Here is a 16,082-nt window from a genome sequence, read left to right on the forward strand (position 1 = left end):
GAGTAAATCTTAATATATCTTATTTTTTACTTAAGCTAAGTAGTAGCAGTAGTATTATTTATTTAGTTATTATATTATATTATATTTCTAGATTGTTTACGCTAATAGATTATATATAGTAAGTGTTAATTTAATATACTTACCTTAAGTTTGTTTAAACTTATTATTAAGGTATATTATATATAATATATTACTAATTCAATATAGTTTCTTAAAAAACTTTTTTTATTTTAATTCAATGATTAAAAAGACTAAATATCTTATATTCTTATAACTTTATAATAATACTTTAGATTCTCCTCTGACACCAATCGACTTGGGTGGCTTGGTGACATTATTTCCCTTTTCCTCACTACCACTGGCTCTAGCAGCTTTACTGCTTCTACAACCTGTCCGTTGGATTGATATACTGCTGCCAGTGCGTGCTGTGATGCGAGTCGATCAGGGTGATTCTCTGCTAACGTCGTCTCTTTAACAGTAACCACATGCTCTAGTAGCTTTACCGCTTCCGCAATCTGACCGTTTGCTTGATATACTCCTGCAAGTGCATCCTGTGATGCGAGTCAATGAGGATGATTCTCTTCCCACATCGTCTCTTCAACTGTAACCACATACTCAAGCAGCTTTACTGCTTCCGCAATCCGACCGTTTGCTTTATATACTCCTGCGAGTTCATGCTGTGATGCCAGTCGATCAGGATGATTCTCTGCCAATGTCGTCTCTTCAACTGCAACTACATGCTCAAGCAGCTTCACTGCTTCCGCAATCTGACCGTTTGCTTCATATACTCCTGCCAGTGCATGCTGTGATGCCAGTCGATCAGGATGATTCTCTACCAACGTCGTCTCTTCAACTGCAACCACATGTCCTAGTATGACCACTGCATGTTTTGCCTTTCCGTCTACATGCAGACATCGGCCAACCCAGTATCCCAGCTTACATGCATCTTCGCTCCCGTCACTACCCATACTTGCGAGGACCCGGAGCGCATGCGGCAGATGCTGTCGCCACACCTCACGATTCTCCTAGTTATCGGTTGGAAATACCTTAGTAATATGTGCCAATGCCAACTGTTGTATTTCTTCCTTACGACCCTTATCTTTGTTCTATCTCCGTGTGGCCAGGTATACGAGGCTATGCATATTGAACATGTCGCCATCTTCCCGTTGACTTAAAAAGCTATACCTACAAATTGTGCCAATGGCGCGTGTTATGCTTTGTTCAGTGCCCAAACGGGGTAGTAAGGTTCGGGGTATCGCTTTCGGTTCGAGGCAAGAAGCGAACGAAAGTAGTATCGCAGCTTCCTCATGTAGAGCACGGATTTGTTTGAAGGACACAATCCAAGTCGTAATAACCGCGCCTTGAGCAATATTGTAGTGGGTGCCGTCACGATATCCAATACTGAGCAATTCCACCATATCCTGGGCAGTTTTCTGAAGTAGTTGTATATACTCTTTGATTGAAATTCTGTTAATTGCTATATATGCTGATGCCTGCCTGATTGCTAGCGGTAGATAGGCGAGCTCGCGTAACAGTCTGTCGGCCAAGTCTGTATCCTGTATTTCATCTTTCTGCATTACGGACTTCTGCAGGAGGGTTCTAGCATCCTTTTTGTCCATCTCAGGTAGCTCAAGAATATTGGTCTGTGCGACGGTGACGGCCACGTTACGAGACCGTGTCGTGAATAGAATATAACCTTGCTCGCAATCTGGAATATAATCTGCGATTCCTCCTGGCTTCTGGGCCGTTCTATATAAGGTCTTCATGTCGTCGGCATTATCAATGATAAGAAACCACCTTCCTGCCCCTTTTGAGTTGAGAAAGTTCTTAAAAATTTCTTTTGGGTCCTTATTGTCGGCATGCTTGATGTTAAATACTTTAATTATTCTAGTATAGGCCTGCTTAAAGCTTGCCATGCTCAGTGCGGGCATCCAGATGATGGAGTACTGCTGGTGACTTTGGTTGTTATTCTTGGCAAGATGCGCAAGCTGAAGGGCGATTTGCGTCTTGCCTACACCACCCAAGCCAACGAGAGCGGCTTGTTGGCCACCAGGATAAGCAAATAGAAGCTTCTGAAGCTTAGTGATGACTCCCCCTCGTCCTATGAAATTCCTGTTTCTCGAAAATGGAAGATAATGCATCCTAGGCTCTTTTTATGCGTAAGTCAGAAGGTGGTGGCAGAATGATGAACGGTCTGGTTACACTAACTAGTCGTTAAATGCTTTCGCCTTATAGAACAATTACCAGTCAAAGCGTTAGTCTTCGGTTGAATGGTAGTTAAACCTAGAAGTGCAACTTCAGCGACAGTAATACGTGAATAAGCTCACCCGCTACTCTTACCGAGATCCGATTTCCACGCTGTAAGTTCTCCGACAACCCTTTTAAAGCCAGTCTCTTCCGTAGACCCAAACTTAACCATGTCTGCATGATTAGCATGGATAGTAATTAGATCATAGCCCTCAAATGTGGCTAATTCCTTTAACACAACTTTGCCCACTGTAGATAGAGGTAGTTCCTCAAAGAAACAGACGACCTCAAGCTGCCTTCCCGCCTCACATTGCTCTCGCATCATAGATAGAAATCTGACATAGATCGACTCAAGATATTGATTGTTTGTCTCTAATACCTCAAGAAGTGATCGGTTGGTAGACTTAACTACGCCCAGAGCTCTGGCAGGTATTCCCGACCAGTCAGCTATCCACAAGCCCTTATGGGGCATGCCTATAAAGACAACGCCCTTAATGTGTATAAAGAAGTCTTGGCAAGAGCGATTTGGATTATTGCGCGATAGCAGTATAGCTTCCTTACAAATAAGACCACCTAGGCTATAGACGACAAAGATGAGAGGACGGCCCGAGGCGTTGCGATAGCGTCGGTCGTTTGTAAGATCGGTAAGAAGATTTATGGCATGGTCGATAAGTCTATTGGAAGACGCTACCGATTTCGACACTATATACGCATCGTACCCATACGTGAGTATACAGGCTTTGGGTAGTTCGGATGGAAGGAGCGTCTTCGGCCAAGGTGCAAGTTGCCCTCGCGCCATCTAAGTGCTAGTGCGATCGCCTGTCAAACCATAAACAAAACAGATATCGACATCGGCACCCGGGGGGTTGACTAAGACCTCTACACCGTCTGGAAATAGAAACATCGAAGGCTGTTCGAGAGAGCCAGATTGCCCAGCCGATGTTGCAAGATCGAGATTTGCGGGTTCGCTCTCTGATTCCCGTTGCTGGATAGGAGTCGCTGATCGGCTTCTTAACCAATGACGAAATTTCCCCATATTTCAGTGTAAGTTACTAAAGTATATACTAAGAGGAACAACTAATTGACATAAATAACTCTCGGGCGGGATCTTTGCTGATATAACAGATATCTCTTCGCTCTGGAGCGTAGATTGTGGGAGAATTGGGAAGGAAGTAATCGGGCAGGGTAAGTTCAGCTTGGCCTTCTAAAGTGAGATCTTATAGATAACAGGCTCTATGCTTATAGAGTAGCATGGGACTTGCAACCAATTGTTCCTAGCAGGACTCCGCCAATTATGTTTTTAGTGCAAGCGATCATAATAATGCGACGCGAGCCAAAGTAAGCCTAAGAACATTGAGACAACTTGGCATACCGTCAATCATCGATTAATTCGATTGCTAACATGCATTGTGTGAAGGATTTATCGAACATATAGCGCGTCTGTAGTTTCAGACATATTATAGGGAGTTTAGCGGTTGGTTAAACATAATAACATGCCGTCATTATGACGGCAAGATTTAGAGAATGACCAGGAAGCATTAGATCGCGGCCCGTCCCTAGCGTCACTTCAAGTATACCTGATTAATCGAGCCATTGTCATCAAGTTACAACTCAATCACTTAACTCTAACATAATCGGACAAACCTTAAGACAATCATCAAGAGAGAGACCGCCTTTTACAGAGTTCTCGGAGACAACATCTATAAGAACAAGCATAAAAAGGTAAAGATACCTAAACTTGAGCATAGGTTTAGAAAAGAATGTATGTAAACAATAGGAATAAAAAATAAAAGCAGAAATTAAATACACTTTGATGGAGTCGCCAGTTGATGCGGTGGTGCATCGGCTTGAGTATATTAGATAAGGAAAAAGTCAAATCCCCAGCCCTGGCTAGGCACGAAATTTTCTTCACTGTGACTACGAATTAACCTTGCTAAGAGCGGGTTTGTCACCAAGCATACTTAGTTACAGCAAGTGATCTTTTGGCTGGAATCCTACCTCTCTGGTAGTTTTGTATCATTGCCTTTGCACTTTTGTAAATAATCCAGCACGATATCTGGCTACAAAACGCCGCCCGCCTTAAAGCTTTTGGGGTGAAGCACGTGAATATATAACGTGCTGAAAACATTGGTGATGACATGGACCTGGGTATGGTACATGAAATTCTAAATGATTATATCCTTGGTTATAGTAGAGTTCCACGTCATAGCCTGTATTGCAACTTTTCCATCAGTGTCGCTGACTGGGACGCCAGGATTCCCACCTCCCGGACGGTAAAAAAGAATATGGAGGCGGCTGTTGGCAAGATGGAGCATGCTGGCGAGAAAACTGAGGCCGCTGCTTATTTCGTTGGGCGAGAAGGTAAAAATTCCCGTTGCCTTATTCGACTAAGCACTCGCGATACCTTAACCAATCCGATTATATACATAATATAATCTGCCGCTTGGGAGGATGATAACGAAAAGTTAAAAGTATATTGGAATTTGTTTTTATCCAGAGCTTACACATCGTAATCTTTATCTCGAACCTGATTAGGAAGACCTAAGGCGACCATGCACTGCCTCTGACGTATATATATAGACCACCACCACACATGCTTTCATAGTTGCTGAGTTTTATGCTTCTCCTCACGCGATGCTCGATGTAGGCCTCTTGTCTGCGCCTGACTAGCAGTCACAGCAAGCCACTGACGAGCATCCTTTTGAAGCAGAGGCTGTGATCTATACAAGCTCATGAGAAACAAAGCCTGTAGAACCACAAGCGACTTTGGTTCGGCTTCAGCGTCAAAAAATCCCTTCGCGCTACAGGTCGAAGACGAGGGTGTTGACTCGACAAACCCGCCACAGCAGCCTGGGCAGCAGCAAAAGCAGCAAGGAGATACGCCCGTTTCCTCCGTTACTGGTAATCGTTTCCAAATGAAACAGGGTCACGACGAGACAACCAACCCATTAGACATAGATCAAGCCAAATTGCATGACACTAGTTGGCCCATCGAGATAGAAAATGTCGGTCAATTTCTTCATACCCAGATCGAAGATCGGTTTATTGATGGAGACGGAGGGGCGATGGACTGGTATATGGCTGACTTGTTCACCAATGCGTTGCCACCTTGAAAGATCAGCCTGTTCTCCTTCGTTTATGCCGTATTTCGTATGGGCCAATGGCAGTGTGCGTAAGCTTAAATGGTTAGATATTTCAAAGTCGGTAACTCAAGCGAACTACGCAGCAAGGACACCGAACTACTAGAGAGATAGGACTTCACCTTGGGTATTAATAATCACTGTAACTAGCTGTATTCTAGGACCTCGTAGAATCTGCTGTGAAAGTGTGGCCATTCATCCTCTACTGCTCTTCCTCCTCCAACCCAACAATCTTAAGCGAGTCCTTCCAGAGTCTTTCCGCTTTCTCAGTATCATACGCCCAGTCGGCATAAGTATTTGCGACAAACTTATGCTCGTCACCAGTTCCCGGTTTAGCCACATCGCAGTCGACGAGATACTTGCCACCGTAGTTCTTCAGCACCTCCTGACCCACCGCCGCCCAAACGGTAGTTGCGGCACCTTGGGGAGGACTTTTCATCATGGGTTTAACAAAAGCCATGGAGGAAAACGAGTTAGGGGGCATATGCCTGCTCAGACCAGTGGAGATGAGACCTGGATGAACACTGTATGCGTGTAGGTGCTGTGTACCATACCGCCGCTCAATTTCATTCGCCATATAGATATTGGCTGTCTTGGACTGGGCATATGCAACTCTAGGATCATATCCGCCTTGCTGGAAGGAGTAGTTATCGCTATCATTGAGGCCATGGAGGTTGTGGCCAGAGGAGGATAGGCAAACAACTCGAGAAGGCAGTTCAGGAGAGGCAGCATTAAGTAGAGCCGGTTTGAGCATCATAAAGAAGAGGAAGTGAGAGAGATGGTTTGTGCCAAACTGAAGCTCATGGCCATCAGCAGTAAAGTGAAGCTCCGGGATAGCCATAATTCCAGCATTGTTGATAAGACAATGAATCTTGGAGGTCTTCTGCAGGATAGCTGCTGCTGCTTTACGAACAGAGGCAAAGGAATCTTGATCCATTTGGAAGAGCTCCATGCGAGAAGGGTCAAAGATGCCCTCAAGGGCAGATTTCGCCTTATTAAGATCCCGGGCCGTTAAATATAGAGTAGCGCCAGTGGCGGCGATAGTGCGTGCCGTTTCTATGCCGAGGCCTGAAGAGGTACCAGTGATGACGAAAACCTGGCCCTTGAGCTTGCCCTCGACGCCCTCGTCACTGATTATTTGCATGGCGGTAGGGCGACCATCACCAGGCCCTTCCGGGTTGGCAAAAAGATCAGGGTAGGGAGACATGGTGAATGGTGATGAGCGAAGAATTAGCTTGTATGATGTGGAAGACGAAATGTTATGCTGTTGGATGATTCTACAGCCAAGCTGGTGTCGAGGAAATATATATAGCAGTTTGCATCCTGGCATGCGTCGATGAAACAACATGTTGGTGATTTGCCGGGACAAGCCATGGTTACTACACTACAAGGCTAAACGATAATCGAGACAGAATGACTTACAAATCATTACATATCGGTGGAGATAAGAGCGGAGATAAGTCTTGACCTCGCCTACTCAAGATAATGCTACTTAAATCCATATCGTCACTGAGAAACTCTGATATCGTACAGGCTATAAGGTGAAAATGTTGGAAATGGGCGCTGGTCCCGCGTGCGTTGATGACATTCCTGCCTTTTCCGGTCTGGCCACACCCGCCCCTGTCTCGGACTCAATGTGGACTTATCCTTATTAGGGTTAGCATGCGGCACTTGACCCCCGTCGGCTCATGTCTTATCCGTACCTATAGCCTGCTTGCAGCTTGACCAGGTAATTGGCTCATGCAACTCTCGGCCGGCAATAGGGGTACCGAATGAGAATCTGAATGAGAATCAAAATGCCAGCTCACATAGTTCACAGTCCCGTGGTATCCTCGGGCAACAAACAGTAGAGGAAGCTTCACCCTGCCTACGCGTCTGCCGAAGTGTACTCTTTAAATGCTATACCAATAGGACAAAGCCTCAAGCGCTATTACGCTGTGACGGATCATGCTTCGGCCGCATTCGAGATCAAGCCATAGTGTATGGATAAAATTGATAGTGTCTCCTCCCAAGAAGTGGACCATGCATAATATAGATCAGATAACCGCTTAAATACAATACTCCCCGCGTTACACATATCTATTCACTTTTGAGGATAGCGTCATCTCCTGGGAGTTACCACTTGTTAACTTTGTGTCTCATCAAGACCAAATCATAACAGTGGACTCAACATCACGCTGATAAAGTTGAGAGCTTTCTTCACCCACGTACCCGGCTAACCCGCATGCTTATGGTGTACATTGCTTTTACCCTCTATAAATGTATCTTTGAACCCTTGAATACCATGATTAAATTTCAAAAGTACAACACGTTTATCTCCCTATTAGCACTAATTCGCCTTCGAACTCTCATGTAAACCTCTTCTCTCCATCCAAGGAATCCAATATGAGCCGCAGCTGGTCCAAACACCGGCTGCGAGATCAAAACTGCCACCGAAGTTGTTAAAGCTTCCTTGTTTGTAATATAGCCCAAAAAGCGTAGATCCAGAATCCGATAGACGCTGTTGACAAGAACTGAAGCGGCATTCAAGAGCATATCTCGCTGCCAGAATGTGCAGATCTTGTCTGCTGGCTCAGATGGAGATATGTCAGATGCTCCGATACTACCGAAAACATCAGAGAGTCTAAGGTTTGAAGTTCGTGAGATGCGGCAAAGTACATAGAGATGTATAAGTGCTGTAGTTGCGGTTCCCGCTATGTACACACATCTCAGCAACGAGTGCGTGTCCGATTCTCGCTTGTCTGGATTTTGGTTTTTTTTTGAGATCTCTGACTCGGGTGGGTTTGACGCATTTCTGACTCTATGCTTACGTAGAGCGGTGGAAAGAACAGTGGTGAAAAGAACGACGTAAAGAGGGACACCCTGCCACAATGCAATCACTTTCTGCCAGGCAGTCTTGTCTTCAAAAGGTCCCAGCATCAGTGCAGTAGGTATGATGTATCCAAAGATTATACCTGGAATAAACGATTTGACTACTTCTCCATCGATCGAGCGGTCGGTAATTGTGTCTATAGACCCCCAAAGGATATGCTCGCATGCTGAAATCAAGTGATATATTGGCACGATTCGTCCTACTGCCGCGACTTGGAAGATGATGATAAAGACCGATGAGCTATGTTGCGCTGTGTTAGTGATCGATTGATGTCTTGACGTGAATTCTTCTGTGGAGCCCTGCAAAGAAGTGATCAGACCATTTGAGCCAACGCGATGGCTTTCAAGAGTCCAGTCAAGAATGGTAGACATCGACAGTGGCGTAAAGGAGATCAGCTGTAACCTTGTCGATGTGCCTGATTCAAGGGAAACTCCAAAAATAGCTACGGATGTAGCCAAAATCTTGTGCAGAGTTTCAATACCTGTATAATGCTTTGCCAAAGGCTCACCACCAAACGTGTTCGGTTTCTGTAATGGCACAAGCATCTCTGACGCCAATTGAAGTAGCGCAACTTGACTGAAGGCTCCAACAGCTATGGGTAGCCAGGACCAAGATAGAGGTTTTGCGGGTAATTCGTCGTTGAATGGGACTGTGTGTTCACGTGGAGGCAGAGGAATACCGTTAACTCTCATGGCACCAACGAGCTTACTACCGCCTAGAAAAGTTATTTCGCTGAGAAGGCGAGCTCTTGGGGGGCCGATGACAGCCAGGAGAGGATCTGCCATAGCTTGGATCTGTTGAATCTGGTGGGCATCATCGATGAGCCACTTTACTCGATCGAAACGCTCTTTCTGTACGGCGGCAAAAGCGGATTCTATGTTTTTAACACTCCATTTTGAATACTCACCCGTTAGGTGATTCACAAGAGATGCTGCTGTCTCAATGGCTGAGTTGCCTCCATGACCTGTTAAAGGCTCAAACTTGACAAGGTTAGTATGGGGAGATGGATATTAGATAGGCCATAGCACCTTATGAGCTGCATCACCAATAGTGATAATGCGCTTATAATGCCATTTTTCAAACACCCATTCGTGAAGTGCTGTCAGTGTGGAGTTGGTTCTAGCTTCTGTGACCAAGGTTAGGAGGATAAAAGAGACTTCAGCCACCAGGGCACAACGGCAGAGAACTCAAATGAAAACATATCATACAGCTGTCCGAAGGTGACCTCGGGTGTGATAGGATCAGATGCATGCTCTGCCACCAGTTGCTCCTCGTCTAGCTTTGTATAACGTGGGATATCATTGCCGTATAGAGGGACAGGCAGTTTAACAAAGAAGAACCAATAGAACTTTCCTCCTGGCCCGCTTAAGAGCAGATATGAGAATTTGTCGTTGTAGATAGGGTGGGCACCCTTGGGCAATTGCTCGATGGGGCGCGAAATGCCGAATATACACTTATAGTGACAGGGTACACGTGACCACTCGTTATCAGGAAAATACCCCGGTGATGCCTTATTTGCAATGCGCCACATCTCACGTCGAACGGTGCCGAAGATGCCGTCGGCACCGACCAGGATGTCTCCCTTGAACTCTTTTCCTTTGGCTGTGATGACTTTGATACCGTCTTCGAGTTCCACGACAGATCTGACAGCTTCTCCAGTGTACACAGAGTCTTTTGACTCGAGTTTTTCATACAAAACCTGTAACAGCATTTGCCTATCGATGAAGATAGTCGGATAGCCATGCCTAGACACAAAAGCATTAGATCATCACTTCTATACATTTGAAATTCATTGGCTAATGACATACCTCTTTTTTAGTTGTGTTTGGATATTGCGGAAATGCCTGATTATGGAGCCATCGGGATACCGTACAAATCTGTCCTGAAGCGGATTTTCCACTAGCGGACCGTCAAAGAGAGATAGAATACCCTCTGCGCAGCCTAGTTGATCCAGAATTCGAAGTCCATTTGCTTGAAGGCCAATGCTTGCACCAATCTGAGGTGCAATTTCGTTGCGAGATTCCAGTAAGATATAGTTTATACCAAGTCTTTCCAGCATATTTGCCAGGGCAAGGCCAGTTACGCCTCCGCCCGCAATAATGACTGTTCGCTGAGATTTTTCCATAATGTGTTAGATTGAGAATGGCTGGACAGTTGAGTTGGAAATAGATTCGATTTACTGTTGATGCACTACACGACTGTCAGGAGTTGCAGTCCTTCACTTAAGTTTTAACGTTTAATGTTCAGTCACAAAGACTATGAATAGCCGAATGCCGGCTTCCGGACTCGCCGGCATGCCTGGCCTGGTGTATGATCATCGTCATGTAGATGAATGCGATCACAAGTTCCATCAAAATGTGGTAGCACTTCTGGTTGACTTAGATGATTATCGACAAAATGCATACGGAGACCTCAAAACACCTGCCCTGCCAATCATCTCCTGAGCATAATCAGTTTTGCATACGAGAAACCCGACTTTAGCCTACTTCAAGCGTTCCATGGAAAGTCCATGCCGACAAGTACAAGTCATATTGCGGGGGGTTGTACGGGATGGGGACCCCGCATCTGGCTCCGGCAATCAAGCCTGTTGTCTCCCCATGGGGTCATCTCCAATATAGCTACTGTCTTCTTCCCCGGCCTGTCTTTTCCTTTAGATGAACAAATGATGTCATAGGGTACCCATGTGAAGTACACGACCGCCCAACAAGGTTTGCATATACCCTCGGCTACAGCATAGTTACTCGACTAATTACCATGACCATCATCACCCTCAAGTGTAGTACTGCAGTAGGCTACTCGGGAAATGATAAGGTATGCGCTGTTTGGGAGTTCTGAGAGCAGTTCCAAACAATCAGTTTACCGAAGGCTGTTTAATACATCCTGGCAAAAGTAGTATTGCCGCTTCGAGTAAAACTTAAAGCTTTAAGACAAAATAATACACGATGGTTCTCAGGGTTTAATTATTGCTGTTAATACTTTTTTATTTCGTAACTTAATTAGGATCGATTAATAAGACAGGATGTAGAGCACTTATTGGCCTAACTTTAGGTAAAGGATTTATAGGTTCCCTCAAGCCAGGAACATATCCTAGCTTCCCAATCCAAGACAGAATAGGGAGTGGCGGAAAGTCCTTTCTGAAGTTTTTTATAAGCGGACAATACTGAATACTGCCAAGACCTCACAGGCACTGAATTATGTATTCCAACCTGTTGTTGCCCTGCCACGAATCCTGGTTTTGCCACATACTGCCTATGCCTATACAAAGCCCTTAAATAAGATTCTAGTTGTCTAAATCCGTCCGGCTCTGAGGAGAACTAAAAGTTATGGAAAGAACAGAGCAGAGTCAAAACCACATTAATGCTAAAAGTGAATAATAATGAGTCACATTTATAATAGTATCTACCAGGCTGCTATCGGGGAGACAAGGATTCCAGGTGTAGTATGTTGTGGCATTTCATTACATATCAAAAACGTCAGGGGGAATGCTACCAAAATCCGGGAGCTTCAGCTTAGAATGAAGGTCCAATACTGCATACATTCTACAGGTGTGTTACATTGTTTCCTCTATCCCCATTCTCAAACACTCGTGCATTTAACCCATCTAGTTTAAATACACCATCTTCATATACAGGAAGGGGCTGACCCATATCATCAGCTTTAATGCTCAAGGCAATATAGTGAGAAAAGTATCTCGCATGTCCAAGAGCACCACCCATATACCACATTCCTGGCTCTATAATCAAGTCAGCGTATGCCGTAGAGGGACATAGCTAAGAGAAAATTAAAGACACTTACGCTTTGTGGGCTTAAAGGCTCCAAGAACCTCCCCTTCAGTGTTCAAACCGAAACAGTCTCCAGCTCTCCTGGCAACTACTGGGCCGAATATCATCTTAGCATGCTGGCGGAGGTTGCCAACAAAACCAGTTGCAATTACTATAATATCGGCTTTAATTTCGACTCCATCAGAAAATATAAGCCCGCTCTCTGTATATCTTACAGCATGGGCATCCGATTTGACTTTAATCTATAACAAACTAAGTAAAGGTTTCACTTCAGTATAGCAATGCATGTCATACCAGATTTTTTCCAATTTTAGCCGATGTTCCGACATCAATGTAGTGTCCACCTAGGCGAACATTAATAGCATCTTGGATGTCCCCGAACGGATCAACCTTAAAACCAGCCCGTTCTAAAGCTTCGTATCTTTCAGGCTGTGCTCGGGCCATGGCGTGGAATACTTTTGACGAGAGTATACGAGCAATTGATATGGGGAGGCTAAACATGCCTCGGTCGCTGGTCTCTGTAGGGATGTTGCTGTTATACATCACTTGATAGAACGTTAGCTGTCAACACATATTTGCTAGCCAAAGGTCGCCTCCACTTACAGTTATAACGCTCTTTGATGAACTCGACCGGAAGCACAACTGTTGAAAAGCCAAAGAGTAAGAATCAAAGGAACTTATCCTTCTCAAGCCAATGGGAACTTACAAATACGGCTCCTCTGAACCATGGTCACTTGCATACCTGCTTGCCACATGTCATCGGCAACATCGTGTGCTATTTGAGTAGTTAGAAGATTGCTCACTGTGGGAATGTGTAGAACGAGAGAGACAAGAAAACTATCAAGACACGCCGTTGAATCCACTTACCTGTGTTTGCAGCACCGACTACGATTCCAGACTTTCCAGTCCAGGCTTTCGCGTCTTTGTAATCGACAGAGTGCATCAGAATTCCCTTGAAAGCCTCCTGTTCGAGATTGTCAGCTGTCATCTTCTCGAGCTGAATGTGTCTTCTCATTAGGCCTTGACGCTTACCTTGTCCGCTATGTTTGGCCAAGCGGGAGTTTGCGAGTTTGCGCCTGTCGCGAACACGACATGTCGGGTAGTGATTTGAAGGGGTTGCCCGTTCTTGACGACATCCAGTGTATAGACTCTGGTTGCTTCATCCCAGGAGCCAGATACCGCGGTTGTTGAGAGCCAGATATTCTGGGTGAGTTTATAAATCAGCTAAGCCCAGAGTGCACAGATGCTCTGTTCTTAAGACGGACTTACTATGCGGTATTTCTCTGCCCACTGTTTGTGGCCCTTAGCCAGCTCATCCTTGCTAAGGTACTCGTCATACTCGGGTCCAAAGGTTCGTTCGAAAGGCAAGTGGGCTGTGATCTCGAATTAGTAGTTGCACCGGCTTTCTTGTCTTGAGCGCGGAGATTGGAAACTTACAATACTCTCGAATAGTGTGTACTGAGAAGTAGGTATTGATAAGCTAAACGAGCAACAGAGAAGGGGGCAGTTTCAGCATGATAGGACTCGGGGAGAACTTACGCCGCGCTGATTCGTATCTCAACTTCCAGGCATCTCCGGCCTGCACGTTCTTCTCAAGGATAACATATGAGACTCCAAGGGCTTTTAGTCTCCCACCGACACTGAGACCACTTTGTCCACCGCCGATGACCACAGCCCCGAAATGATAATGATGGTTCTCCATTGTACCGGAGTTACCATTCTTCTCAGCACCGCCATTGGCAGGGTCTAGCTTATCTACATTGCCATGACCACTCAGTTGCTCAAGGAAGGTCCTCAGCACCCAAATCCTCCACTGACCATCATCAGATGGGACGAGAGACAGTATGCCAGAGCACTCGGTTGCTGGGGTCAATGTCTTGAAGGTAAAACTGCAATCAATCCACTCTACGCCGGCTTCAGGCTTTATCACCTTGACAGAACCTGCCACGAGAGTTGCATCTAATAGCCCGTGGCTGTCGCTGAGAGATGCCCATGTTGATGCTACTGAGCTGTCAAAGTAGAAGGTGCGGATAGTACCAGTCAACGCATAAGTATCACGCCAGAGTGCATCTGGGGTAAAGTGATGCTTCTGCAGCCGTGGAAACAATTCAAGTACTTGACTTACAGCTGCTTCTAAGTCAACATTAGGAGGTATCTTAGCCTTAGGAAGGCTCCCAGGGAGGAGCTCTAAGATGTTATTGCTTTTCTTGGGGGCTTCAGTTGTTGAATGCATTTTGCGAGATTGGTCAAGGTGATTTTGGGTGGTGCTGTGAATGAAAGTCCCCATGGGGTAATTTGACATATTTAAACTTCAATGCATGTCAGTTAAGATATCATAAGACGCGCAAACGTAAAAGCAGAGCGGGCCTTCACGGCTACAAAGCCGTGCTTACCAATGATTAAAAGTTCACTGCAGCATATATGCTTGTCAAAAGTAACCGATGTTATTGCCGAAATGCTTGTCACAGAGTAGCGAGGGGCATTGTGACAGTTCCCGCGGGAGTAGGTAAACCTACTAATTGAACTATTATGGCCGGCTATTTGGCTGCCGAGAACCTATGTAAGTCGTTGTGTGGTAAGGCACTTATTATGCTTTGGACCGGAAATCGCAGATGTAGGCCACTATCACGTCCGTTACGTCTATCTCCACATCCACCTCCGATTCCGACAATCCACTCACTTACTTAACGTCCACCTATCCTTCCGACTCATGGTGTTTCGCAAAACACTAGAAGAGCCTACTTATGTAAACTGTTGCTTTATTAGTTCTCGCACCAAGCAATGGATGTAAGGGAGTATGTCTACGGCACCTTTGATGGGGGCGTTCCATTGCACACCGATGTTTATTATAAGCCTGCTGCGAACGACTCTGTAAGGGAGGCTAGACCTATCGGTAAGCAAACTTGACAGATTCATGGACAGAGCAAGAGCTGATTGTATTGCGTCCGTACTTTAGCAATTCTTATCTACGGTGGTGCCTTTGTGGCTGGAACAAAAGCAGCTGTATCCAAAGCCCGCCTTCACTCTCTTATTGATGAGTTCGGCTTTACAGTTGCTGTACCAGACTATCGTCATTGTCCAAGTGTATCTGTCTACGATGGACCCGTGACGGATATTCATACCGCCTACAAATGGGTCTGTAACGAGCTTCCTCAGCTCTTACTCAAAGACGTTGGTGCAAAAGTTGATGGCAGTCGAGTTGCAGTCATCGGCTCATCTGCTGGAGGTAACTTGGCTCTGCAACTGGTGAGTCCTCCTTCATGCAGTTGCTCGTATATTCTTCCGAAATCGTACTGATCAATTTGTGATCTATCTTAAGGTATCTGCTACACCACCTCCAAAGGTTATTGTCTCTTACTTCCCCGCCATTTACTTAAAGGATCCCTTCTGGCACACGCCGATGGAAGCTATGGCTCAAATCCCGCGCTTCCCAGAGGCCTTTCTTAACAAGGTGTATGACGAGGGCGTTATCACCTCTGCTCCTCCATCGTTTAAGAAAGACCCTGGTAGTCCGAAACGGATACCAGACTTCTCCAAGCCCAGAACTGCTTGGCTTTTGAGCAATTTGCGAGACGGAACCATGTTTCGGAATATAGTCAAGGATGGCGACTATGATCGCGTTGACCCTGTTCAATTCTTCTCAAGCAATTTTCCCCCGACCTGTTTTATCCATGGCACCGAGGACAAAATGGCTCTTCCAAGATTCTCAACAGAGGCATGCAGGACCCTGCAGTCTCTCGGTGTAGACGCCAAGTTAATCGTTGCGGAAGGATATGGGCATGATTTTGAAACTTCTATGGCGGCAGATCATCCCGATTTCTCAATTGTCCGCGAGTCACACCGCTTTGCGGCAGAGAGAGTCTAGCGTCCGGCCTCATAGTAGCTTGTTATAAACCAAATCAAGACTTGATTATCAATAGACCTATCATCATCAACTGCATCTTTACAAAGTGTCCCTCAATAAACAATAGCCAATGTTTTCTTTACCCAATTAAACATATGACCAGTGTCGGGGCCTGGATCAGCCTTGGCCAGAGTTCA

The 16,082-nt window shown here is 45.5% G+C and overlaps 6 protein-coding genes; 2 read left to right on the top strand and 4 right to left on the bottom strand.

Moving 5' to 3' along the window:
• Window positions 1–563: 563 nt before the first annotated feature.
• FFUJ_05326 (uncharacterized protein) lies at window positions 564–3,283 on the bottom strand (the record flags this gene model as incomplete). XM_023571282.1 has 4 exons in its annotated part: window positions 564–901; window positions 1,190–2,101; window positions 2,341–2,949; window positions 3,076–3,283. The coding sequence occupies 4 exons, from the start codon at window positions 3,281–3,283 to the stop codon at window positions 564–566; spliced, it is 2,067 nt and encodes a 688-aa protein (XP_023425615.1).
• A 1,696-nt stretch (window positions 3,284–4,979) lies between these two features.
• FFUJ_05325 (uncharacterized protein) lies at window positions 4,980–5,360 on the top strand (the record flags this gene model as incomplete). Its single annotated transcript, XM_023571283.1, has 1 exon — window positions 4,980–5,360. The coding sequence occupies one exon, from the start codon at window positions 4,980–4,982 to the stop codon at window positions 5,358–5,360; it is 381 nt and encodes a 126-aa protein (XP_023425616.1).
• A 229-nt stretch (window positions 5,361–5,589) lies between these two features.
• On the bottom strand, window positions 5,590–6,594 carry FFUJ_05324 (related to reductases; the record flags this gene model as incomplete). Its single annotated transcript, XM_023571284.1, has 1 exon — window positions 5,590–6,594. The coding sequence occupies one exon, from the start codon at window positions 6,592–6,594 to the stop codon at window positions 5,590–5,592; it is 1,005 nt and encodes a 334-aa protein (XP_023425617.1).
• A 1,088-nt stretch (window positions 6,595–7,682) lies between these two features.
• FFUJ_05323 (uncharacterized protein) lies at window positions 7,683–10,384 on the bottom strand (the record flags this gene model as incomplete). XM_023571286.1 has 4 exons in its annotated part: window positions 7,683–9,239; window positions 9,288–9,378; window positions 9,468–10,004; window positions 10,068–10,384. The coding sequence occupies 4 exons, from the start codon at window positions 10,382–10,384 to the stop codon at window positions 7,683–7,685; spliced, it is 2,502 nt and encodes an 833-aa protein (XP_023425618.1).
• Window positions 10,385–11,798: 1,414 nt separating this feature from the next.
• On the bottom strand, window positions 11,799–14,274 carry FFUJ_05322 (related to flavin-containing monooxygenase; the record flags this gene model as incomplete). XM_023571287.1 has 10 exons in its annotated part: window positions 11,799–11,992; window positions 12,055–12,283; window positions 12,336–12,586; window positions 12,645–12,683; window positions 12,748–12,843; window positions 12,909–13,005; window positions 13,074–13,244; window positions 13,311–13,414; window positions 13,479–13,499; window positions 13,581–14,274. The coding sequence occupies 10 exons, from the start codon at window positions 14,272–14,274 to the stop codon at window positions 11,799–11,801; spliced, it is 1,896 nt and encodes a 631-aa protein (XP_023425619.1).
• A 548-nt stretch (window positions 14,275–14,822) lies between these two features.
• FFUJ_05321 (uncharacterized protein) lies at window positions 14,823–15,906 on the top strand (the record flags this gene model as incomplete). XM_023571288.1 has 3 exons in its annotated part: window positions 14,823–14,934; window positions 14,998–15,287; window positions 15,361–15,906. 3 exons carry the CDS (start codon window positions 14,823–14,825, stop codon window positions 15,904–15,906), a joined length of 948 nt encoding a protein of 315 aa, XP_023425620.1.
• Between the last annotated feature and the right edge of the window lie 176 nt (window positions 15,907–16,082).

Source organism: Fusarium fujikuroi, chromosome FFUJ_chr02, assembly GCF_900079805.1.
Source record: "Fusarium fujikuroi IMI 58289 draft genome, chromosome FFUJ_chr02".
NCBI classification, from domain to species: Eukaryota; Fungi; Ascomycota; class Sordariomycetes; order Hypocreales; family Nectriaceae; genus Fusarium; species Fusarium fujikuroi.